At 47.3% G+C, this 26,961-nt stretch overlaps 1 protein-coding gene across 6 annotated transcripts in view; it reads right to left on the reverse strand.

The window, feature by feature from the left end:
- The window catches only part of TTLL11 (tubulin tyrosine ligase like 11), a 266,029-nt gene extending 251,268 nt beyond the window's left edge, over positions 1 to 14,761 (reverse strand). For 2 of the 6 annotated variants that reach the window (XM_073806536.1, XM_073806534.1), the window contains exon 1: positions 14,009 to 14,761. In XM_073806536.1, coding sequence (XP_073662637.1) covers positions 14,009 to 14,437 — 429 coding nt within the window. In that variant the 5' untranslated portion in view covers positions 14,438 to 14,761. The remainder of the gene's footprint in view (positions 1 to 14,008) is intronic. The other 4 variants (XM_073806535.1, XM_073806538.1, XM_033858543.2 and 1 more) reach the window with 4 other exon arrangements.
- Positions 14,762 to 26,961: the final 12,200 nt, after the last annotated feature.

Genomic DNA, 26,961 nt, shown 5'->3' on the forward strand with positions numbered 1-26,961 from the left:
CCCATGGGTCAAAGAAAAAATTTTCATGAAAATTTAAAATACGTAGAACTAAAAGGTGACTTTTTTAATGCTACATAGTAAAACTTGTGGGTGCAGCTAAAGCAGTATCTAGAGACAAGTTTGTAGTCTTGAATGCTTTTATTAGAAAAGATGATAGGCTAAGCGTCCAACCTAATGTCAGAAAAAGAACAGAATAAACCTCAAAAAGTTGAAGAAAAGAAGAGCAGAAAGCCATGAAACAGAAAACAAAGATACAATGGAGATGGATCAATAAGCCAAAAGTTGCTTCTTTGGAAAAACTAATCAAATTGAGATCCTTGAAGAATGTGTAAGTTAGCCAAAGAAAGGAAGGGGACATTCTAAGTAAGGAGAAGGAAAAATATGAACAAAGGTAAAGAGGAATGGCACAGCACGAAGGTTCAAGATAACCACATGCAGTGCGATGTTGGCAGTAGATAAAGTTCAAGGCATGGAATATGTGAAGTGAGTCTAGAGAAGCTTAGGGCCAAATGTTAATTTAAAAATATTCAACCGTACCAGGTATTTATAGGCTAAGTACTTTACATTATACCTTTTTATTCTGGCAACAAACAACTCCATGAGGTATGACTGTATTATGCCTATTCTATAGATAAAGAAACTGAGGCTCAGAGTAAAATTTTCCCAGTGTTATACAATGTGTTGTTTCAAAACCGTATCTGTGTGGCTCCAAAGCCCATACTTTCAACTGCCATATGCTGCACTGCATCACTGCAGGGCTTCACATGGAGCCTCCATAATAAGCCCTAACTTTATTCTTCAGGCAAATGTTTGAATTTCCACCCCCCACCAAAAAAAAAACTCCCTCTTTATGACGAAAGTTTGGAGTGCTGTTACAGCTGCCACGACTTTATGCCACCAGGGAAAGATTCTGTTAGACACAGGTGTCCAAGGAGCCCATGTACCACTGACAGGCAATCTGGCAACACAGAATTAACATGCAGAATTAACAGGGGCCCTTGATTGATTTAAGTTCCTGAAACATATTTGCAGTTACTACCCAGGAGATAAGTACTGTTCAATGATGAGAACTGGATAAGCATATGGCATTTTTTCAACAGATTTATTGAAGTATAATTCACAGACCATACAATTCATCCATTTAAATTGTACAATTCAACATTCTTTAGTACAGTCACAGAGTTGGGCAACCATCAACACAATTGATTTAAGGACATTTCTATCACCCCAAAAAGAAATCCTAACTAACAGTCACTCCCCACTTCTCCCATCAAAAGCCTCCCTCACCCCCAGCTCTAGGCAGCCACTAATATACTTTGTGTCTTTATAGATTTTCCTATTCTCAACAGTTCATATAAATGGAATCACATAACATATGGTCTTTTGTGCCTGGCTTCTTTCACACAACACGCTTCTAAGGCTCATCCATGTTGTCGCATGTACCAGTATTTCATTCCTTTTTATGGCCAAATACTATTCCACTGTATGGATATTCCACATTTTATTTATCCTTCAGCTGATACGCCTTTGGTTGTTCCCACTTTTTGTCTATTGTGAATAATGATGCTATAAACATTACTGTACAAGTTTTTGTGTAGACCTATGTTTTCAGTTCTCTTGGGTGTATAACTAGGAGTGAATTGCTGGCATGGGGTAATTCCGTGTTTAGCATTTTGAGAAACTGCCAAACTGTTTTCCAAATGGCTGCACCATTTTACTTTCCCACCAGTATGAAGGTTCCAATTTCTCCACATTCTCACCAACACTTAGATTATCTGTCTTTTTTATTATAGACATCCTAGTGGGTACAAAGTGGTATTTCAGTGTGGTGCTGATATTCACTTCCCTATTGGCTAATGATGGCATATGATATTTGAACACAGCTCTTAATGTATCCTTTTTTCATACGAGATATTTCTGACAAAAACCTAAGAAATAACCTATTGAGACTTCCAGCAGTTTCTTTGCTCAACTGTACATAAAATGCTTAAGTCTTAGCTCATCTATAGAAGAACAGGGATGGGGTAAGGAATCAGATGCAGGGAGAGGGTCGACGATGGGGAGCAACTCAAACATGTCCACTGAATACATTATTTGAAAATTCAAAAGTGGCTTACGTTTTGATATGGCTATCAAATGTAATGTAGATGTAATGACTACACCAAAATAGCCATGTCAAAATGCCCTGCTCTGAGCTAGGCACTGATTATTAGAATTAGATTTGGTAAAGACAGAGAGAAGATTCATTTATTTCACTCTCTTCCCCAATATTTGTCATTATATCCTTCAAAAGCAAGCACTTACAGGAACCCTCATACACTGTTGCATATTAACTGCTACAACTTTTTTGGAAAGCAATTTGGCAATACATTCCAAAGCCCTAAAATGTATATGCCCTTTAACCTAATTATTTCATTTCTGGAAAGTTGTCTTAAATCAATGTGAAATATAGGGAAAAAAGTAAACCAAAAATTTTTTTCATAGATGAATCAATCTAAACATTTAATAATATGAAAATAAATAATGAAAAATATTTCACTGAGATATATTGCAGTAATTAAAATGACATTTATGAAAAATCTGTATAGTGTGAAAAATGTTTAAATTATAATGTGGGCATTAATATTAATATAACAAAATTATATCAGCTTTGTAAAATATAAAAATGTATGCCTAGAAGAAATACTGAAATGAAATCCTTCAAAATAAAAAGTCATTGCAATACTGAATCATTATGATGTACACCTGAAATTAATATTGTAAATCAATTATACTTCAACTTAAAAATAAAATACACTGATTAAAAAAAAAAAAGAGAATCCCACCACTGCAAAACAAGCACTATAAATATTTAGGAGTTTGAATTGTTTTCAGTTACTAATAATAACGTTTCATTGTTTAATTGGGTTTTTAATTAAATATTAAAACCTTTAAAAAAACAGTCATTGCATCTCAGTGGTGGGATTACAAATGGGTTTTTCTATTTTTTTATAAAATTTTAATATTTTAAACAATGTACAAGGATTATTATTTTTTTAATAGGTGTGTTTATTTATTTATTTATTTATGGCTGCGTTGGGTCTTCGTTGCTGCACGCGGGGTTTCTGTGGTTGCGGTGAACGGGGACTACTCTTCTATGCGATGCGCCGGCTTCTCATTGCGGTGGCTTCTCTTGTTGTGGAGCACGGGCTCTAGGCGCACGGGCTCAGTAGTTGTGGCACGTGGGCTCAGTAGTTGTGGCACACGGGCTCAGTAGTTGTGGCTCACGGGCTTTAGAGCGCAGGCTCAGTAGTTGTGGCGCATGGACTTAGTTGCTCCATGGCATGTGGGATCTTCCCGGACCAGGGATCGAACCTGTGTCCCCTGCATTGGCAGGCGGATTCTTAACCACTGTGCCACCAGGGAAGTCCCCAAGGATTATTTACATAAGTGATAAATGTGGTTTTAAATAAAACTAACGGCCAGGCTCAAAGCCCAGTCCTGCACTGAATGCCTTCAGTAAACACTAATTTCCAGTGGTCTTATTTCTAAGGGTCAGGAGATCATACTCTACTTAGAGAAAACAGTATGATCCGCTGTAACAAGACCTGGCCTGAGAGCCAGGACACCACCCTCGAGTTCTGAGCTGTGTGTCACTTAACACCTTTGAATGGTGGGAAAGTTGAAACAGACCACATACTTAGTGCATTCTGACTTTGGAATACAGGTTACATATGTTATTAAAATGGGACAGCAAGCGTACAAAACAAGTATCACGATGCCCCGTGTGACAGAACAAATAGTGGTGGGGATTCATACCCACATCTAACTCCACACCACACTGACATCTGTAAAACAGAAATAACAAGGTCTACCATGCTTACTGCACAACGTAAAAGTCAACTTAGATAAATATATGTGACAGTTCCACATAAAATATCTAGTTCCTGGAAATGTAAGACTCTAAGGCCCTCCACACTGCCTCTTAATTCTCCAGGAGTTTAATATTACCTGAAGTCAGAATTGCATGTTTCTTCTGCCCTCTTAAGCTAAGTCAATAATAAATAAAGATTGCTTTTAGTAAGTAGCAAGAAAAAAAATGTTTTAAATTATTATAATGTAGATTATGCAAGGCAAATGATTATTAGATGTTTAAATATCAACGGGGGGAAAAGATTTACAACACAAATGAGACAAAAAGTAACTACCCATAATATTTACAAACCAATAAGAGAAACATAAACAAACAGAATGCAAACATAAACAGCCCAAAAGATAAATGAACAAAAAGGCATCTCACAGATGAAACAATACAAATGACTAAAAATCGTATACAAAAAGCCAAACCCGTAGGGGCTTCCCTGGTGGCGCAGTGGTTGACAGTCCGCCTGCCGATGCAGGGGACACGGGTTCGTGCCCCGGTCCGGGAGGATCCCCCATGCCGCGGAGCGGCTGGGCCCGTGAGCCATGGCCGCTGAGCCTGCGCGTCCGGAGCCTGTGCTCCGCAACGGGAGAGGCCACAACAGTGAGAGGCCTGCGTACCGCAAAAAAAAAAAAAGCCAAACCCTGATGACAATTACAAAAATGTAAATTAAAAGCACATATTTTTACCTATCAGTTTGGCAAAGATGTAGAAGATTAACAGTACACAGCACCGGAAAGGATACGCATGGACGAGCACTTTCAAACAGTGCTGGCGCAAACTTGACAGTAACTATCAAAATACAAAGTACACGTATCCTCTGACCCAACAATTCCTAGGAATTTATCCTACAGAAGCATTTGTACACAGTGATGTTTACTGCACCATTCTTTGTAACAGCAAACAAAAAATATGGAAACACATCCGTCAACACGTTTTATGGTGGTATATCCATCGAATGGACTCTTTGGTTGTTATTAAAATGAAATGAATCCGTATGTACTAACAGAGAAAGATGTCCATGAGGTATTGCTACAGAAAAACTTGCCAAATACCATATATATTGTACAGTGTCAGCATTTAAAATAAAATGAAAATTGTTTCTATTTCTATTTCTATACTATATATGTATCTCTTGCATCTCTACATATGATGTGTAGTTGGTGGTCATTAGTGGGATGTTTTGATTCTCCTCTTTACACTCTCACGGTAGGACTGCATGCCCCAGCCCCCCCTGAAGCTCACCATGCTATGTATCTTGCTTCGACAAATGAACTGTGAGCAGAATCACCTCGGGGTAGAAGGCTTAAAAGCCAGCGCAGAATGTTTCACGTTCCCTTCCTCTCCGTGACTCACTGAAGCAGGTGCTGAGCTGGAAGCCTGGGTCTCTGAATAACCAAGATGGCGGGAGCCCTTTCTCGCCCCACCCCCATGCCAAATCTCATCTACCCCCTAGGTGGGAGCAAGAAAGAAACTTTTGTTGTAGCAAGCCACTGATAGTTTGTGGTTGTCTGATACTCCAGCACAATTTAGTGGTCCTGATACATAGAGGAATAAGAAAAAAAAAAAAATCTGGAAAGATAGATGCCAAACTGCAATCTTGGGGTTACCCTAAGAGAAGAATGAGAATGGGAGAGGGGAAGGGCAGGAAATGGGGGTCAGCGGGACTTTGGGGTTTTATTTTACATATTTGGGAATTGTATAAATTTTCATAAGCACATATTGTTTTTGGAATTTGAACAAAAGGTATTTGCAAATAATCTAAGATGTCCAGAAATTTTTACATTGTTGCTTTTTAAAATTCCAATAACCACAGTTCTGACACAAATAAAATCCCCCTGTGACCATAACGAACAAAATATGAAAACTGGCCTTTGTAAGAGTTCTAGGCAGAGAGACTGAAGGGCTTCTTTGAAAAGTAACACTATACTTAGGGATGACAGCACGCGAGACAAACCGCCCTATTCTTCCAGCTCCAATAAGGATGCGAAGGTTTTTCTCAGATGACATAGAAGCAGATGGGGGAACAGAAGGAGCTGTCAGCAATGCCTGCCAGGACTTAGGGAGCACTTATAAAAACTACTAAATAAGGGCTTCTCTGGTGGCGCAGTGGTTGAGAGTCCGCCTGCCGATGCAGGGGACACGGGTTCGTGCCCCGGTCCGGGAAGATCCCACATGCCGCGGAGCGGCTGGGCCCGTGAGCCATGGCCGCTGAGCCTGCAAGTCCGGAGCCTGTGCTCCGCAGCGGGAGAGGCCACAGCAGAGAGAAGCCCGCGTACCGCAAAAAACAAACAAACAAAAAAATTACTAGAAAACGGTTTCAAAACACCCAGAGAAACAAACATGTACACAAATGGCAGCCGAGGCAGCTGTTAAGGCAGGGCCCGATGTGAGGTGATGCGGAAGGAGAGATGTTAGTCCATCTGGAAGAGAGAAACAAGACCATCGTTCTCTCTGACAAAACCACAGCCTTCGTGGCGGGATCTCAGGGAGTGACTGTGCTGCGGAGGAGCAGCCATGTGGGAAGCAGGGGCTCCAAACTGATTAAAGCAACAGCAAGGTTATTTGCCTGTTCACACCAATCAATTTTCTATTATAAAATTGAATTAAGATGTCATAGAAATTCATCGGAGGGAAAGCCAAACCAACAGGTATTCTTACTTTAAAGCACCGGGCACTTCAAACGTTTTCAGAATTAATCCTCACAAGCCTACCATGTTTTTATGCTCATTCTTAGAGATGAGGCACCTTTGGCTCAGAGAGGTAAAGGAACTTGTCCAGGGTCACAGAGCCAAGATTCAAACCCATGCCTGGCGTGGACTTTGCAGGGTCAGTGGGGAGGGCTGCTTAGGGATGAAAGTAAGGAGTCAGCCCAGGGAATCTGCTTCTCGTCTATATAGCTAACGGATACATTCACATCAACAACCTCCTTATTTGTTTTATGAACACAAAAGTTAAGTACTGATGTCACCTGAAGAGCTAAAATAAGTTTCCCATGGTGACATATATAGTTAATATACCAGAGTATGATGAGACAGGCACCAGGCCCAGAATAGAGGCTTTAAAAAATTCAATTAAGGGGCTTCCCTGGTGGCACAGTGGTTAAGAATCCACCTGCCAATGCAGGGGACACAGGTTCGATCCCTGGTCCAGGAAGATCCCACATGCTAGGGAGCAACTAAGCCCATGCGCCACAACTACTGAGCCTGCGCTCTACAGCCCGAGAGCCACAACTACTGAGCCCACGTGCCACAACTACTGAAGCTCGCGTGCCTACAGCCCATGCTCCGCAACAAGAGAAGCCACGGCAATAAGAAGCCCGCGCACCGCCATGAAGAGTAGCCCCCGCTGGCCACAACTAGAGAAAGCCTGCGCACAGCAATGAAGGCCCGATGCAGCCAAAAATAAATTTAAAAATAAAATAAATTTAAAATAATTCAGTTAAACTCGTGAAACCTTAAAAGTATAATTGATTTTAAAAGAAAAGAACTTTAAATCAGTGTTATTTAAAAAATTTTAAACCTAAACTACATCACGTTGACATTCATGCAAAAAATGTAACTGTAACTCTCCATTATCCTGCAGAGGTCTCTGGGTGCTTTTGTTATCTGCTGTATCCCAAGAACCCAAATATAGCCCGGCACAAAGCAGGCCTCAAAGTATTGGTTAAATGATTCAAATGAGCCGGTCATGTCTATTTAACCAGTAACCTATATATGCAGATGAAATTCTATACTAGTTGTTTTCTAGTTTAAAAAAATATATAGATCAAATAACCAATGTCTATAGTTATCCAACAGAAGGAAAAGTAACCTTAACTGAATACAGACCATGTGCAAAGCACTGGGTTAAGGCAATTTACATACATCCCCTCATTTAATCTCACAAGAATTCTGCAAGAGGCGTCACTAGCCCACCGATACAGACGAAGAGTCGACGCTCAGAGTGGTTCTGTATGCGGTACCCAACTGGCTTGGTCACACAAGTAATCAGTGGCAAGGATTTTTAACTCATCTGTCTGAATTCAAAGTCCACGCTAGCTCCGGAACACAATACTTTCACTCTAGAGAAGCCACTTAAAAGAGTAGCCAATTACCTTTACAATATGTTCTTTTCAAGGAACAGATTTAAAAGAAAAAGAAAATGTATGACTGAATTTTTGCACTCAACTTCTGCCGATACAAAACCAAAATCGAGAACGCTAAGAAAATCGAGGCTATTTACAGCAGAGGGCATGTTTGTATAACACAGAAAACTGCTCTAACAATTTTAACACCTTAAAAACCCATATTTTTATTTGTAGTAGTTATAGAACTCGAATATGAGCTCCTGGAATTTACTGTCTTTTAAAGGACTCTAAGGCATTAGTGTGGATTCTTGAAGCTATTATATATATTGTATAAGAGTGGCAGTGAATTGTGACTTTTATGGTGTGACAAGCTTAACTTGCAAAGGAAAAATTCTAGTGGACTAGGCGTTAAAATAACGTGTCTATTGAAGGCGAACATTTGATGGAGTAGGCTATAAACCGTCCCTAAAGGTAATGCTGTTTTCAAAAAATGGAAAGTAAATCTCGCGATGACTATCATTAAAATAAGAAAGGGAGGAATGTTAAACTACACAATTCTTCATTTTCTAATCTGCCTTCTTCCCCAAAGAGTCTGAGACACAGCAGTTCATGCAGCAGGCTCACATCCTGCAGAGGAGCAAGGCCACTCGGCAAGTCAAATGCACCAGAATCTCTTCTCCCTCGTGGGCAGCGATGAGATAGGATTTGCAAGGTGCAGACACCAAATGCTCCCTCTGCCAGGCAGGATATGTTTCAATGTGTTTTACTTTAAGTCCTGTTTGCAATGTCACCCTCCTGGTTCTAAGTGACACCCCTGCCATTTCAGAGTTATGAGTCAGATGAGGAATTGGAGGGCTAAGAAGTGGAGGATGATAAAACATACTGAAAAGTGGGCTTGGGAACAAGACAGACTGTTTGAACCCTGACCCTCCCACTTACTTGCTGTGCCCAATTCAGTTTCTTCAAGTGTTATCTGGGAATAATGAAAATAGAGTAACTCCTTGCAGGGTGGATTTTAGCAAAGGATTAGCAAAGAAGACAGTATAGGATTGCATACTGGCTACAAGCACAGGCCCTGGATGGCTCGGCCCCTTGTTCCCTGTGTGAACTTGGGCTCACCCCTGAACTAACCTCCTCTCAATCTCAGTTTCCTCATCTGTAAATTGGAAATGATAAGGGGATCCACTTCAGAGGGTTGCTGCGAGGATTAAATAAAATAATCCATAATAAACATTTTACACAAGTTTTAATGAGTATAAAGCACGTAGAACGATGCCTAGCACATAATACGGTATTTCATAAACAGTAACTAACATAGTACAAGTTATAAATAGGATGATAGCATAGGTATATATATACGTTCTGAAGAAAGGCTGGATACATTTCAGAAAACAGCACTTGATTTGGACACTCTCAGACAAAGAGTTCACACTGTAATAGATCTTGGGATGGGGCTTACGCCAACTGTTATCAACAAAGGTCCCTCTATCAAATCTCTCAGTGCCCTCGTTCACGTCAGCTGGTGTCCATGGTACCACTGCGCACAAATACACAACCGACATCTCCAAGGAGGGCAGCTCACAACAACAGTGGCATCTATCCTCCATGGTGTCTTTTCCCTAAGGTTTTCTCTAATGAGGGTGTCAGAACTGCAAAAAGAATATACAGGAGAGGGGGAGAGAGGCTCACACGATTGGAAGAGGACCATACAATTCCGTAAATATTTATTGAACATCTACTATGAGCCAGGAACCATCCCTCTTCACGTTGCAACTTCACGGTGACTCTGTAAACATGATTTTGCTCTTCTAGAATAAACTTTCGTCTTACCTACAAGTTTACAGAGCTAACGTTTGTGAACTGTCCTTTGAGAAACAAATTTAGCATGGTGGGCACCATTGCATTAGACCTGACTGGAGTTACAACTGACAACTGAATCATTTCAGAGAGTTGGTGTGGGGCCGTTGAGACTGACAGAGTGGGCAAGGGAAGCTCGGTCTATATATGGCAAGAATCTGAGATTATATTCAGCCAGAAGTGCCAACCTCTCAGCATGGCCTTCGACGTCCTCCAACCTGGCTCCTTCTTCATCTCTCTCTGCTCTCCACACACTCTCTAAGCCACCATCACCCCATCCTGCATATAAAACCGGGTCTCCCTGCCTTTGCTCCTATTCTGTATGGAATGCCATCTACCCACTCAACTCCCAGGCTGGACTGCAATCTTCTGTATGCATGTCTATCCCTGGAGGGCAAGGAGGGACTTGTCATGTCTATGCCACCCCTGACCCAGGGTCCGCCAGTATCAGCCAGCGGGGAGCAGCGGGAAGGGCACAGAATGGGAGGCTGGTTTCAAGTGGAAACCTGTTTCAAATGCTAGCTCTGCCCCTTACCAGCTGTCGGACCTTGAATACGTTAACTTCTGTGTACTTCGATTTCCTCCTGCGTAAAATGGAGACAAAAGGGCATTTACTTTATTGGTTGTTGGGAGAATCAACTCCTTGGCTATAATGTAAAGCACTTAGAAGAGTGCCTGGCACGGGGGAAGAGCTGTGGAAGGCTTCATCACAGTTGCTGTTCAGTATCACTGTTATCGTTACTGTCATTAAGTGTGTGCAGAAAAGAGAAAAGTGCAGAAAGAAGTGAGATTGTGCCCTGCAGCTGAGCAAACGTCCCACGCTGGCTCAGCGCTGTCCTGCTGAATAGCCCGATGGTGGAGCCCCTCACCACTCACTCGCAAAAGGAGACACAGAGCTTTCACACTGGTTGGTGCTCGTAACCTTATTTCTTGCCTGGGCTGCTGCCCAACCCCTGCCAAAGCCAGCCAGCCAGGGACTCCCAAATCCTGCAGTGACAGCACAGCATGACATACAAGGGACACTGCAGCTCAGTTCCTTGCAACCCAGCCCCCAGCAGACTTCCTGCTCCTAGAATATCAGTGCTGAGCGCTAGAGGTGACCTTTTCCAACAGCACCCCTGTAACAGATGGGGAAACTGAGGCCTGGGGAGGCTGTGCTTACATTTTGTTAGTACCCAGTTTACATATATGTTAATTGTCATGCAGCCAATTTTGTGGTAGGTACTAAGAATACCATGAGCATTGTTTAAAGCTGGAAGGAACTTCAAAGTTTACCCAGTCTGGCACTTTTCAAACTCCACATTCTATGGTGTCAAGATGAGATGTGAGCTCTGTTGCAAGTCATTTATTCATTCATTTATGGATCACCCGCCATCTGCTGGGCATCAGGGACACAAGTCAGACAACACTCCTGTCCTCGGGACCTCACAGACGAATAGGGAAGCGTGACTATGTAAATAATTACATGTCTAATAGTAAAGTCTTGTTGTGAGTGAATTATGTTTTAAAATATACTAGAATGAGCATCTCCACTTACATGCCAACATGCTTTCTGAGCAGAACATGCAGGACTGGGGCTGGAGGAGGCAGTTACAGGTAGCGCCCTGTAAACTGCTCACCCCACCGGGTTCACCTGTGCAAGGGCCACACACAGACTCACATTACCATTATGTGGCTACAGCGGTAAGGAGACTGGGAACCACCGACCAACCCCATTTGACAGACAGGCAAACTGAGGCCTAAAGAATTTAACTCACTTGCCAAAGTAGCACAGCAGATAAACAGAAGACGCTTAAGATTCTGTAGTGGCTCATGTAGGCTTCCAAAAAAATCCACATTCCACAGTGTAGCACATGATCTGACCCCTGCTCACCCCTCCTGCCCCCTCTCTCACCATTCTGCCCCCCACTCTATGACTCAGCCCTACTGAACTACCTGTGAAGCCCCAAATGCACCTCTGCTTGGTCCATCCCACTCCCTCGGCCAGGGAGCCAAAGTCGACGACCCCTAAATAATGCCAACTCATTCTCAGCACTCAGAACTCAGCTCAGGGCTCTCTCCTCCAGCACCTGGCCCTGACATGGCCCCCCTCTATCTCCTATAGCATGTATGCCTTTACAAAGAGAGAGAAACGCTCATTCCATAAGGTGTTCATCCAATCAACACCTCTATGTGCCGAGCACCTGAGGATATGGCAGTAAATAAAATAAAGGCCCTTGCCCTCATGGAGCTTACATTCTACTGAGGGAAACAGACAATAAACAATACAAAATATAATGTCACTAGAGTTCAGTGCTATGAAAAAAAAAATAAAGACGAGTGGAGGGATATTGGGGGAAGGCCTCTTCAAGGAAGTGACATTTGATCAGCGATCTGAAGTAACAGAATAAGCCATGCCAACAGCTGGGAAAAGAGCATTTCAAGAAGCAGTAGCAAAGGCCCTGTAACTACTGCAATGATTTCTTTACTTGTGTCTTACCTCCTACTGAACCTGGAGGTCCTTGAAGGCAAGGGTTACATCTTAAGCATCTTTGATTCGCAGGGCCCAGTATCCACAGTGGACACTATGGACACTTACGGAATGAGTGAATGAAGTTGGCCCAGCACGTGTGATTGCTGATTTCTGAGTCCGTGTGGCTCCATCACTTGAGATCTGGCCAGTTTTGCGTCTCTCTCCTCCCCAGGGCTAAGCTAAGCACAGGCTTGGGCCAATCAGCCTTCTTTAATTCTGTGGCCTGGTCTCAGTTCCTGGATCCTCCCTTCATTAAGACTATAGTACTGACAGGCTCTCCAGGTTTATATTGTTCTGGTGCTCATATCCCTGGTCTGGACCTGGGACCCTGTCCCGAAACCCAGACACCTAGTACTGGGAGCCTCCCTCACTTTCTCCAGGTTTCATAGGCATCAAAGTCCTCCCCTGAACCCCAAGCCCCAAGGCTGGGGGGCCCTGACCCCTGGAATCAGACTTCGCAATGGCTAACACCTCCCTACTTGGAAGTCTGCCCTGCCTGATTCTTGACTGCCCTCCAAACCACACGACCCCTTCTGTTGCGATATCAACCCTCTGACCTCATCAATCCTTTCTGTGGCCACCTCTCTGCATGTTCCAACTTCATTAAACCATTCCTGAACTTCTACTATAACTAAGACCCAGGGCTAAGGACCTGCGTCCTCATGTTGCCTGCTACAGATCCTATACCATCAGTAGACCATCTGGGTCCAAGCCTCCAGATTCGACTACCCCAAACCACAATCCTGACACTCCCAAAAGCACATTAAATAACCTTAGGTGCTGCAAATAAAGTCAAATGGCTTTATCCACTCCGCCAACTGCAACAGATATCTCTGGATGTCACTGGTGCTTCATCCCAGCCCCCACCGGGTCTAAAATGAGTTCAGGGACAAATAACCCACTCCTTCATTCACCCTTTCACCCACCACTTCCTGACACCTGCTATAAGCCAAGCCTTGAAACATAAAACACAGTGCCTACACTGATGACAATGATGCTAATGGTGATGTGATGGTGATAGTGATGGTGGAAGAGAGAAAGGAGTAGTGGTAAGGTTAGTTACCATGTATTGCACACTTGGGCTATACTACAATAAGCGGCGAGTCTTCTAATACTAAGAAAACTATGAGATAGGTTTTATTAGCCTCACTTTACAGAGGAGAAAATAGGCTGAAGAGGTGAAGCAACTTGCTCAAGGTCACAGAGCTAAGTGGCAGGGTGCTGAGACCCTAGTCTGCCTGCCTCCAAAGTACAAACAGTTCAACCGCCCCAAGGGTCACCCAGTAAATGCTAAACAAATATAACTTAAGGAAGAAGTGAAAGACAGAGAGAGGATCCAGGCCTCCGGGGACTCAAAAACTGGTGGAGGGAGCAGACATATAAACAAATATCTACCATGTGGGAAGGCCAGCGCTGATGGCTGGAGACCATGGAGCTGGAGCGGAGCTGCAGGGGCGCTAGAGGAGGGAGTGGCTAACTTGACCTGGAGGGATCTACAGCCGTCTTGAGGAAGTGACTTGGGGGCTAGGCTTTGAAGGATGAGCAGTTTGCGGCTGACAAGCGTGGCGCACAGCAGGAGCTCGGCCCTCAGACCTGGCCTGGGCCGTCCGTCTCCTCTGAGGTCGTCCAGTCCACCCCCCTGTGCCCACGCGGCCGGGCCGGGCCTCACCTCCTTCCACTTGAGCTGGCGAATGCTTATCTTCAGGGCGTCCAGGGAGGTCCTGGCCTTGGAGCTGTCCACGGTGACAGGCCGCGGAGAGCAGTCCTCCTCGGACCGGTCCGAGCTCCGCTTGCAGCTACGGTTCTTGCTCCTGGACTTCCCGTGCGGGTAGAGGCCCTGCGCCGACACCGGCTTCGCCTGGTACATGGGCAGCGTGGACGGCGGCCGCGGTGGGGCGCGGGCGTCGCCCTCCTCGGCCGCGCGGGGCTGCGCCGGGGTCGGCTCCTTGGGCTGCTCCTCCCCCGCCTTGCGCTCCGGCTCCCCGGCTGCGCCCGGGTCCACGCGGACCTGTTCCTTCGCCGCATGCGCTTTGGCCGCGGCCACGGCCTCCGCCTCCCACCAGGCCGCCAGCTCTCTCTCGGGTCTGCCTCGCAGCATGGTGCTCAGGGCCGGTGCCAGCGCCAGTGCTGCTGCCGCCGCCGCCGCCGCCGCTCCGCCGCCCCGGCCCGCGACCAAACTGCCGCCGCTGCCGCAGCTGCCACCCGCTCCCAGCCCGAGCCAGTTGCCATGATTTCTCAGGCTCCGGTTGACAAGGGCAGTCGCCGACTCGGGACGGGGCGCGGGAAGGGACAATCGCCGACCCAGCCCCGGCTACCTCATAGGCGAGGGTGCTCACGTGACCGTGCCTGTCGCAGAGGAGGCGGCCATCTTGGAAGAGGGCGGAAGCGGCCTCTGCCCGCCCAGCCGGACAACCCGCTGGCGTTCTGAGCCCGCGGAAGTTGGAGGGGAGAGGTTGGAGCTTGAGGGCAGAAAGCCGTTAGGCGCTTGCGGGGCTCGTGAGCCCAGGGGCTGGGCCGGAGAGGCAACAATTTCAAACACGAAGCCCACTTCCTCCACCCCGTACACACTCACTGGGATAACTCCCGGTCTGTTGGAGGAGGCACAGCCTCACCCGTTCTAGGCAGCTCCACCATCAGAAGGCACCGCAGTCTGATGATGGACATGACAAGTCCAAACTCTCAAGGATTAGCTCCCCGTTTGAGGAAATCCCTTTCTGGTCCTGGGAGAGCCCCAGACTGAGAGGGGAGACACGTTTCCCTGTTCTCAGGGAGCTCCCAATGGCATAGGGAGGCCGTGGAGAAGCCTGCAGATTCGCGGTTGAGGACATTAACCAACCCTTTTCATATTGTCATTTTAAAAATTATGGTAAGATACACATAACATAAAATGTATCATTTTAACCATTTTTAGGTATAGCCTTCAATGGCGTTAATACATTCGCATTGTTGTGCAACCATCACCACCATTCGTCTCCTGAACTTTTCCATCTTCTCAAACTGAAACTGTACCCATTAAACTGTTAACTCCCGTCCGCCCTCCCCCAGCCCGTGAACTACCCGTTCTCCTTTCTGTCTATATGAATTGGATTATTACCTCATAGAAGTGGAATCATACAATATTTGTCCCTTTGTGTCTAGCTTACTCACTGAGCCTAATGCCTTCATGGTTCATCCATGTTGTAGCATTATCAGAATTTCATTCCTTTGTAGGGCAGAATAGCGTTCCATGGTGTGAATGGACCACATTGTATCAGTTCATCTGACAATGGACATTTGGGTTGTTTCCACCTGTTGGCTATTGCGAATGATGCTGCTATGAACATGAGCACACAAATACCTATTTGAGTCCCCGCTCTCCATTCTTTTGGGTTGCCATGTATTTTTAAAGCCAACCCAAGGAGAGGGCTTTCCCTTATCACCTTAGGGAACCATATTTGTTCTTTCGGGGAATGGGGGTGGGAGGATAGAGCACCCCACACTGAGGACAGTAGCTGTGACAGCCCACAGTGGTGAACTTTGCCACACTCTGCAGATGAAATAATGATACAAGAGAGGAAAACGAGAGGAATCACAAGGCAGTATGCAGTTAAGTGTCAAATGAGGCAAAGAGTAAGAAGAAAAATTAGGAGTTCCACGAATGGAGGATTTACTGTAAATTATAAAGCTAGATAAAACTTCATATAAGAGATAGAATATAAACTGAGTCTTCAAGATGGAGTAAGAATCAGCTAGATAGAAAGTAGGTGGGGGAACTTCCCTGATGGCTCAGTGGTTAAGAATCTGCCTGCCAATGCAGGGGACATGGGTTTGAGCCCTGGTCCGGGAAGATCGCACATGCCGCGGAGCAACTAAGCCCATGCGCCACAGCTACTGAGCCTGCTCTTTAGAGCCTGCGAGCCACAACTGTGGAGCCTGTGCTCCACAGCTACTGAAGCCCGTGCGCCTAGAGCCAGTGCTCCGCAACAAGAGAAGCCACCGCAATGAGAAGCCCGCGCACCGCAACGAAGAGTAGCCCCCACTCGCCACAACTAGAGAAAGCCTGCGTGCAGCAACAAAAACCCGACGCAGCCAAAAATAAATAAATAAATTTATTTTAAAAAAAAAAAGAAAGAAAGTAGGTGGGGTGGTCATTCCAGAGGCTGTGGGCACGGCAGCGTGTACAGTCATGCAGTTGACCCATGGGGCCTGAAAGGGGCTGAAATCCAACTTGTACTCTGCCTGCCTAGCCTCACGCATTGAGGCTTTGTCCACCAGAAAGGAGCACCTTTGCTGATTGGTTCAAAGGCTCCCAGGGCTGAAGGAAGCCCTGTACTGAGAGGGAGGTGAGGAAAAGGTACAGTACAAGTAAATTTAAGAAGGGGATAAATTATGGTGATCAGCTTGAAATGTATAGAAATATCAAACCACTAAGTTGTGTACCAGGAACTAACATAGTGTTGTAATTCAATTATATTTCAAAAACAAACAAACAAATTCATAGAAAAAGAGGACAGATTCGTGGTTACCAGAGGTGGGACGAGGGGAAAGGTAAAGGGTTTGGCGGAGGGGAAATTGGATGAAGGCAGTCAAAAGATAACAAACTTCCAGTTATAAGATAAATAAGTACTACGGATGTAACGTTGAACGTGACACATATAATTAACACCGCTGTATGTTATATATGAAAGTTGTTAAGAGGGTAAATCCTGAGTTCTCATCACAAGAAAAAAATTTTTTTCTATTTCTTTAATTTTGTACCTATATAGGGTGATGGACGTTCAGTAAACTTACTGTGATCAACACTTTGTGGTGTATGTAAATCGGATCATTACGTTGTACACACCTTAAACTTATACACGGCTTATGTAAATTATATCTCAGTAAAACTGGAAGAAAAAAATAAAATTTATTAGTCCTGTAAAAAAGGGGGGATAATCATAGGCTTTTCTAGCAGACTAGACCGGTGGAAACACAAGCCTTAGAGGAAGGGTGAGCAGGAGGCGAGGCCCATTGGAGCTCCCTGTCAGGTCTTCGAATGCTGTGCTGACCTCTGACTTCTTAGGAAATTCTAACGTGTGCTGGTGGAAAATCCAACCCCACATGGGACTCCTCACAGGGGAGCTTAGTTACGGCTGTTGCGGAGCAAAGAGCAGGTGAGAATCAGGGACCAGGACCACCTCCCAAAATACACAAATGTATAAAGAAGTAGGTCTCTCCTTTTCCTTCACACACTCACCACAGCTTATAGTCAGAGTTTTACTTGTTTGTTTACTTATAACGGTCTGTCTCACCAGAGTCCAAGTGCCAAAAGTAAGGAGTGTCCTGTTCTAGTTGACCATATCCCAACACCCAGTCAGTGCCTGGTAGACAGTAGGCATTCAATAACCATTTCTTGAATGAATGAATTTGCTAATGATGAATAAACAAACGAATGAATAAATGAGCAAGCGAATGAATGAATGAATGAACGAATTAAAAATTAAACTCAGATATTCAATAATAAGAAAATACATATGCAAATTATAGCAAATGTCAATGACAGCTTTAGCCGCTTAGGATAAACAGTATCCTGGTGATATAACATTAGCGAACTGGTGCAAGCATCGTAATCACAACGCTTAAAGACTGTTCTGCATAAACAGGACCTGGAAGAAGATAGAGACAAATGAGAACAGCTGTGGTGCTGGAGACATGCGATCTTGGTTGAAATTTTCCCTCTTGGTTTTGGCAAACTGTATCGACCTGGAGGCTCTTCCTACCTTTGGACCCAGAAATTCATCCCATTTCTAGAGGTTTCTGCTACGATCAGAAAGGCAGACTAAGCTTTCCGTGGTAACCTAATATCAGTCAGAAACCTCTCTGTCCCAGGCACTGTACTAAGCATTTTGCATACGTTGTGTCATTTAAGCTTCTCAGCGGCCCTGGGATAAATCCCGTTATTCGCCACACTTTACAGATGGTGAAGGAAATCGCCGCTCAGAGAAGAGAGGTCACTTGCTGGAGTCGCACAGTTTGTAAAGGCAAAGACAGGATTCAGACTCGGGGTGATCTGACACTAGCACCCAGCTCCCAACACCCACACTACCCCTCACACCAAGCCCTTTGTTCACAGAAATAAGCCACGTATGTTTAAACATAACTGAGTCCATATATATGTATAGGTATTTATACCTAAATATATGTACACACTAATTCTCAGCATATGTGGATTACATGAAAATTACATGCAGAGAAAATCTCTGGGTTCAAATATGCCAGTATATTAATAGTGGTTACTCTGGGTGATGGAATTGAGAGAGACTATTTTCCTTTAAACTTTTCTGTATTTTCCCAATTTTCTACAATGACCATGCATTGTTTTGATAACTGGAAAAATGTAATTTTTAAATTAAAAATGTTTCTTGATTGTTGTTCTGTCACTTTTATAGCAAGTCCATTTCCGGGGAAAGGGACAGGAAGGGACAGGGGACAGGGTTGTGGGCAGCTTTTACTCCCGTTGGTAGGTTCTGCCCTGTTAGCATCAGAGGACGCCACCAGGTGGCGCGTGAGGTCCGGTTTTTGAAGAGGCTGAAGGAGGAGGAGGGGCAGGGGAGGTCCCCCGGCAACAAGCATCTGAATAACACCCAGCAGCTCCCACCCCGCTCTACTTCAACCACACACACTTTTGCACCTCGTAGGCTTTTGCCAATGTTGCTCGCTCTGCCTGGTGCATCCTCTCACTGGCCCCGCCTGCTAAGTGAGCTGTTTATTCTTAAGGCTCAGATCCAAAATCTCCTCTCCTTAGACAAGGTGTGATAGAGCTCCTGGGAGCACTGGAGTCCCTGGAGTGATCATTCTTAATGAGTGAGCAAAAGGCTTCATGTGCAGTTCTGGGTCAACTGTTTCTCAAATAGGTGGTATCTTTTTGAATGACAATAATAGCCATTCTTCACTGAGCACACCTGTATGTCAAGCCCTGTTGCTATTCTAGCATTTTAATTCTCCCAAGCAACTCTCCAGGGAGAAAAGTACAATCTTCCCCACATGGCTGGGTTGGAGTTTGTGTTCTTCTTTGTGACCTCAGGCAAGTCTTATAATTCCTCTGGCCTCTAGTTTCCTCATCTGAAAAGTGGGGTGAAAATAGGGGCTTCCCTGGTGGCGCAGGTGTTGAGAGTCCGCCTGCCGATGCAGGGGACATGGGTTCGTGCCCCGGTCCGGGAAGATCCCACATGCCGTGGAGCGGCTGGGCCCGTGAGCCATGGCCGCTGAGCCTGCGCGTCCGAAGACTGTGCTCCGCAACGGGAGAGGCCACAACAGTGAGAGGCCCGCATACCGCAAAAAAAAAAAAAAAAAAAAAAAAAAAAGTGGGGTGAAAATAGGACCTATCTCAGAGTGCAGTTGTAAAAACTGAGTTGAAATAGAGTTCCTGCACGTAGTGGTCTATGAGTGTTGATGATCATTACGGTTCCCATTTTAGAGGTGAGGGAACTGAAGCTGAGACAACAGTCACATAGTGAGTAAGTGACAGAGCTGAAGTCCAAAGTTCAGCGCATCCAGCACTAAGCCCGAGTTCTTTGCATTCCGCCATTCTATCATGCTGTCACCTCCTGGTAGGTCCTAACCCACTGAGAGGCCCTGGCCTGGCCTTGTGCCCTCTGGGCTTCCATTTGCCCCATGCCAAGTGAGGAGGTTGGCCAGGATGCTCATAAAAAGTATGACATTTTAATAAATTGGTGAAGAAGATGGTGTGGAAATGCTGAGTCTTGGGGTCCCGGCTCCATGCACCATGCATCTGTGCCATCAGCGTGAAACCTAGAGAATGGACTTCCTGCTTCCCTTGCTGGACTCTCATGTCAGCCCCCTGGAGAAGAGGAGATTCTATCTGCAGGTAATAGAATAACGGCCAGGTTTGTGCAGCTCTAAGCTGGAAATAACATAACTGACACCATGATGCCATCTTGCATTCTTCAAGTGCTCGGTGCAGGCAGAAAATAAACACCACATTTCAAATTACTTTTCCTTAAAGGTCAAGAGAAATTGAAAGCCATTGCACTCTTCTAACAACAGGCTTCTCTTTTGGAGAGCCGTCAGGGTTTTAAAATATTTTATAAAGCAATCATCTGTATGCAATCCAGATGCCTCACCCCAGTCAGGAAGCGGGGCCTGTTGAAGTGTATCACTGGAGTTCTACTAGGAAAAAAAAAAAAAAACACTACCAAGAATTCCACCTTAACCCAACTTTGGAAAGGAATGTTTTAAAAAAGATGAAAGAAAAGAAAGAAAGAAAGTAAATAAGAAAGAATGGAGGGAGGGAGGGAAGGAGGGAAGGAAGGAAAGAAGGAAGGAAGGAAGGAAGGGAAGAAGGAAGGGAGTGATGGAGGGAGGGAAGAAGGAAGGAGTGTGGGAGGGAGGAAGGAAGGAGTGTGGGAGAGAGGAAGGGGAAAAATAAATCCCTGATGTTCCCAAATGGCCTAATGTGAGAAGAAATCCTTCTCCTGGCTGGTTTAGGGGTGAATTAAGGGAGGGGATTTCCTTCTGTTTTTGGAGCCTGGCTCCTCCATTTCCCCCACCCCTCCATAACCAATTAACCACCAAGACCCATATTGACTTCCATGGAATTTATCAAATGGATGTTGAAAGAGCTTGAAAGATGTTTTGCCGTTTTCCAAAAAGGCTGGTTATGAGAGCTAGACAAGTGATTGCAGCAGCCCTGTGGTCTCTTGTGTTGAACCTGAGTGTAGGTATCAGTCAGCATAGGCTATGTTATGCTGCAGTAACAAACATTCCCCAAATCTCAGTGACTTAACAGAAAAGTCTATTTCTCACTCACCACATATCCAGGGCAGGGGCTCTGGACATAGTAGTCACTCAAGGTCATAGTCTGTCAGAAGCTCCATTCTACCATGTGCTTCTATGACCACGATGGGTGGGAAGAAAGGGGACATGGTGACTTAACACACTGGCTTTTAAAGCTTCACTTGAAAGTGATGCGTGACAGTTCTGCTCGTACACATTGACCAGAGTAAGCATAACATCAGAGTCAGAGAAGACAGGCGGCCCTCCCATGTGATAAGGGAGGACAGCTGGAAATGTTTAGTGAACTGTCTCATGAGAACCACCTCAGATAGGGACCAGGATGATGAGCCCCTGGTCCCAGAACCACACTTTAAAGGACAGTGTGTGAAACTCAGGTAGCTCAGTGGCCTCCAGGGGCTTCAAGTGAGGGCAGATAAAGTGCCCAGGTACATGCTAGGCACTCAATAAATAAAGAATAACCTGATGCCAAAAGGATGGTGATGATGGAAGAATAAACATGGGATGCTGGAAGGGATCTTAAAGGTCATTTAGCCTAAGTCCCTGAATCAGAAATGGGGAAAGAGAAAGTGAAATGAGGAAGGGGCAGATGGGGAGTGGAGAAGCAGGGGGAAGATTCTTCTCACCTGCCCTCTCCAAGCAGCAAAGCCCTCCATTGAGGGGAACCCCCTTCTGTTCTCCATCCTGGTAGTGAACAAAGAGTATCATTCCATTTTCTACTGGCTTTAGTGACAGGTATCCCATGGGAGGGGGCTGTTCTCAAAGACCCAGGCTCCCAAGGGTAAGGGAGATGCTCCACACGGAGGTTGGGCCTGGGTGTCTCCCTGACGGCCTCACCTGCAAACCAAGCCTAGGTGAATGGGACAGGCCCCAACTCTGGCCAAGCCTTAGATTCAAAGCAAGAGGATCAGAAGCCACTTCAAACTGTCTTCGACTAACTCAGCTTGCCTTGAACTGACAGGTAGAGATTGTTCTCAGTTGTACTCAGGGCCATTTCTACAAAAGGAAGCGTGACCGTGGTGGACAGTTACATCGATGACCCCGATGAAGCAGCCCAAGTAATGGACATATGACCTGCTCTGGCCAATGAAATGTTAGAAAGGGTGATGTGACCCCTAAGAGGGTCTTACACACTAGGACTGGTCACCCTGGAGTGGTCCTCGATGGAAGCCAGAGCCATGCTGTCAAGATGCCCTGTAGAGAGATGAGAGGCCACATGGAGAGGCCGCCAAGGATGAGAAGCCCCAGCGCCAGCTGCGCTCCCAGCTGAATGCAGCCACCGAGTGACCTCAGCTACACTGCACGGGGCAGAAGATCTTCTTTGCAGAGCCCGGTCAACCCTCAGACCAGGAAAAACAATAAATGGCCATTATTTTAAGCAATTTTGCTTTAGGGTCATTTATCATGTATCAGCAAATAGCTGGAAGAGTGACCTTCTCGTGGTCAAGGTCAATGTACAGGATGCCTGCTCAGGTACCTGGACTTGGCTGCCTTTGTGCCTCAGGTTTCACTGACACTGAGAAACTTCCTTCACTCCTTCCTTCCACACACAGATGAAGAAAACAAGGTCCTGGGGATGCAGCCCGTGCGTTGAGGGGCCAGGCGCATCCACATGTAACAGCAGAGTTTGAAGCGCTGTACAAGGGAGGCATGCAAGGTGGTCACGTTGAGCCTTTTCGCCAGGATGAACTTTATTTATTTAACATTTTTATTGTAGTGTAATTGCTTTACAAGCGTGTGTTAGTTTCTGCTTTATAACAAAGTGGATCAGTTTTACATATACATGTATCCCCATATCTCTTCCCTCTTGTGTCTCCCTCCCTATCCCACCCCTCTAGGTGGTCACAAAGCACCGAGCTGATCTCCCTGTGCTATGCGACTGCTTCCCGCTAGCTATCTATTTTACATTTGGTAGTGTATATATGTCCATATATACACTACCACTCTCTCACTTTGTCCCAGCTTACCCGTCCCCTTCCCCGTGTCCTCAAGTCCATTCTCTAGTAGGTCTGCGTCTTTATTCCCATCTTGCCCCTAGGTTCTTCATGACCATTTTTTTTTTTTTTAGATTCCGTATATATGTGTTAGCATATGGTATTTGTTTTTCTCTTTCTGACTTACTTCACTCTGTGTGACAGACTCTAGGTCCATCCACCTCACTACAAATAACTCAATTTCATTTCTTTTTATGGCTGAGTAATATTCCATTGTATATATGTGCCACATCTTCTTTATCCATTCATCCGATGATGGACACTTAGGTTGCTTCCATGTCCTGGCTATTGTAAATAGAGCTGCAATGAACATTGTGGTACATGACTCTGTTTGAATTATGGTTTTCTCAGGGTATGTGTCCAGTAGTGGGATTGCTGGGTCCAGCTTCTGAAGCAGGTAGTTCACCAGGCAGATAGGGTGGCGTCTGGGACGACTTCCGGCCAGAGGGCTCGGCATGTGCCAGGATAAAAGCACGGAACAGCCTGGCGCTGTCGGCTGCCTACGCACACCATGTGACGGCTGGAACATCTCCATATACAGCACAGTGTGGGGAGAGGGCGCTGGGGAGGTGGACGTGGCCAGCTGTTCAGGGTCTTGTGAGCCAGGAGGCGGGAGTGAACACCATCCTGCACTCAGTGGCGGGTGGAGGACACTGAGGGTTTGGAACCAGAGCAGGATGGGGTTGGGCTGACGTGGCCCACGCGTCACTTTGGCTGCTGAGTGGAGAATGGATTCGAGGGAGAGAGTCTGCGGGCAGCTGGCAAGACCCCAACCTGTTCACTCATTCAGGGAATTTTCACTGAACACCTACTACATACCAGGCACTGTTCCGAGTGTTGGCATAGTTTGGAACCGTGGGGACAGAGAGAAGGGGGCGGACCTAGAGATGTCTGTAAGGAAACTGGGGAGGCGAGTGAGAAAGCAAATTGGGGTGATTCCCAGGCTGTCCCCAGGCTGCCCGACTCAGGGATGGAGGCGTCATTCACTAAGATGGGCCAGAAACGGAATCGGGCTTGGGGGACAACAGCGAGTCGGTCTGGGACGGGTTAAGTGTGGGTTGTCACGAGGGCCAGCCGAGAAGTCTCCCAGGCTAAATCTCCACTTACGTCACGACAACGTTAGGCCTGCACGTCGGGGTCGCCAAGTATTGTCCCTGCCTTCAACTTTTCCTGGTCTGTGTTTCTTCCCCCAGTGGAGCCCTTTGGTGGTGGGGGTGAGAGAGGGGACCCCAGGGGCCACGGGGGTGTGCGCTGGTGGGCTGGGAAAGCCCGTGGGAGACAGGATGGGAGGAGAGGGGAAGGCAGGTGTGGCTGAGGAGTCTGGAGGAGGTGGGGGGACTTCAACACTGGCTGCCGGCCTCCAAAGGGACGCCGAGGGGTGGGGGACAGACGCATCTTCTAGCCTCAGTTTTCTGCCTGTAAAATGGGACTGAGAAAATAGTTGAGGATTAACCCAGATAATCCAGGTAGCATTCTTACCAAGAGGCCACAACCAAGATAACCATTCACTGAGTGAGTAACCTATGTGCTTTCACTCACTGTTATTAGATTCTGAGACCCCAGAAGCAGAGTTAAGGCCCAAGAATAGAGACTTGCCGGAGCCCTCTTCAGCTCCAGGCCAGGGAGGATCTGAAAGAGCCAGGAGGGAGGGGAGGGGGGGCCAGGGCTGGGGGAAGGCTGAGGGCAGAGGGGAGAAGCCCCTCCCCACCGACTCCTACAGACAGGGGCGACCTGGGGCGCCTCCCAGTCAGCTCTGCACCACCCGCCCCTGTCTTGATGTCCACGGACACGGCGCACTGTGCCCCCCAAGCACCGCCCCGCGCGGCCCCCTGTGCCTGGCAAGCCTTCTCTCTTCCTCCTGTTGGGGAGGGGTTGGCTCGGGAGGGTCAGAGGGGAGAGGGGCTTGGCTGGGGGCTCAAACAAATCCTCTCGCCCACACCGGCCCCCAGAGATCACAGTTCAGGTCTCATGGGATGCGTCCAGCAGTGTCTGCCTGTGGAAATCCCATCAGTCCTTCAAGGCTGAGCTTCAAGTCTGCCACCTCCAGAAAGCCCACCCTGCCTGCACGTCCTCTTTGTCTGCATCCACTAAGTCAGAAGGGTGCACCCTCATCTCCTCTTCTGCCCTGATCTCAGCCTCATTCCTGGCGGGGCAGCCTCCCCTGGAGAGGCTGTGAGCTCCTGAGAGCAGACCCGTGTCTGAGTCACAGCGACAAGTGACGTTTGTGAGCACCTCTCACATGCCAGGTGCTGCGCGAACTACGTGACTGACTTGCTCTACGTCACTGAATCTTCCCTTGAGCCCTGGGAGGTGGGCACTGAGACCATCCCCGTTTTGCCCATAGGAAAGCTAAGCTACTTACTTGACAAGTGTCTCAGAGCCAGTCACGGGAGCAGCTGGGACCTCCGTGCAGGCCCGTGTGACACGGCAGCAGGGACCTTACCCACCTCACCCTCCAAAAATAAAGAGTGGGCAGGGCTGGGGCAGCCGTTCCAGGCTCCGCCTAGTGCCTGGCTCCCTGCAGCCTGCTCTGCAGATGCCAGCTCTGCCCCACCTGCTATCCCACCAGCTCTGCCCCACCTGCTATCCCACCAGCTCTGCCCCACCTGCTATCCCACCAGCTCTGCCCCACCTGCTATCCCGGGCTTCAGGTTCATTTTCAGAAGGACCCTGGCCAACACTGCCCCTCCCTCCCAAGATCAGGGCGTGAACTGGGCTTCCTCTGAGCTGAGGTCCTCGATGGCCAGGTCTGGGGGTCTCATCCAGGACACATCAGACCTGGATGGTGGTGGCCTCGGTGGCTGGCAAGGCTGCACCCCAGACCCACGTCCACGCCCAGCTGCCCCTGCCCTGGGGCTGCCCCTGCCCTGGGGCTGCCGCCTGCTTCCAGTCCTCAGGTGGCTTCTGAGCAAGGACTGTTGAGGACCCCGAGCTCACGTGGCCACCCCCGCGTCCGCAGGAGCACCTCAGGGTGGCCACGCACCCTGGGCCATCTGGCCCCACCCCCCGCCTCGTCGTCCTCAGTCCTCACTCTGCTCCAGCCCCCGTGAAGGCCGCAGCCCCTCCCACGTGCCGAGCTCTTTCTCTCACCTCAAGGGCTTGACACACCTAGTTTCCTCCTCAGGCCAAATCCACTTGTCTCCAGGCCTCTTCACAGAAGCCCCCTCCTCGGGGCAGCCGCCCCTGAGCACCAGAGTGGCTCCCACCCTGGCCCTCTCGTCGTCCTAGTCACACTTGACATTGCAGTTTTTTCCTCCCCCCTTTTTTAAACTTACACATTTTATTTATTTAGTTTTGGCTGCACTGGGTCTCCGCCGCTGCGCGCGGGGGTCGCTCTTCACCGAGGCGCGTAGGCCTCTCACCGCGGTGGCCTCTCCTGTCGCGGATCGTGGGCTCCAGGCGCACAGGCCCCAGCAGTTGCGGCGCGCAGGCTCAGCAGCTGCGGCTCGCGGGCTCTAGAGCGCAGGCTTAGTAGCCGTGGCGGACAGGCCCAGCCGCTCGGTGGCATGTGAGATCCTCCCGGAACAGGGCTCGAACCCCTATCCCCTGCATTGGCAGGCGGACTCCCAACCGCATCACCAGGGAAGCCCTTGACCTTGCATTTTAATGTCAGCCTCTCCCCGAGGTGTGTGAGCAGGCTCCTGGGAACAGGGCCCTGTGTCACACCCTCCGAGCCCAGCGCGGTGCCTGGTATACTGCAAACCCCACAGAGCTGAGGACAGGAAGTACGGATTTCCAGGACACCGGGGAGGGAGGGAGGGGTCAGTCTGAAATGACGGCCAGGAAAAGCTGCCCGCAGGACTGGCATCTAAGCTCACACCCAGGTGGGCAAGGTGGGAAGGGTGTTCCTGGAGGA

The sequence above is a fragment of the Tursiops truncatus genome, chromosome 6, assembly GCF_011762595.2.
Source record: "Tursiops truncatus isolate mTurTru1 chromosome 6, mTurTru1.mat.Y, whole genome shotgun sequence".
In the NCBI taxonomy this organism is placed as follows: Eukaryota; Metazoa; Chordata; class Mammalia; order Artiodactyla; family Delphinidae; genus Tursiops; species Tursiops truncatus.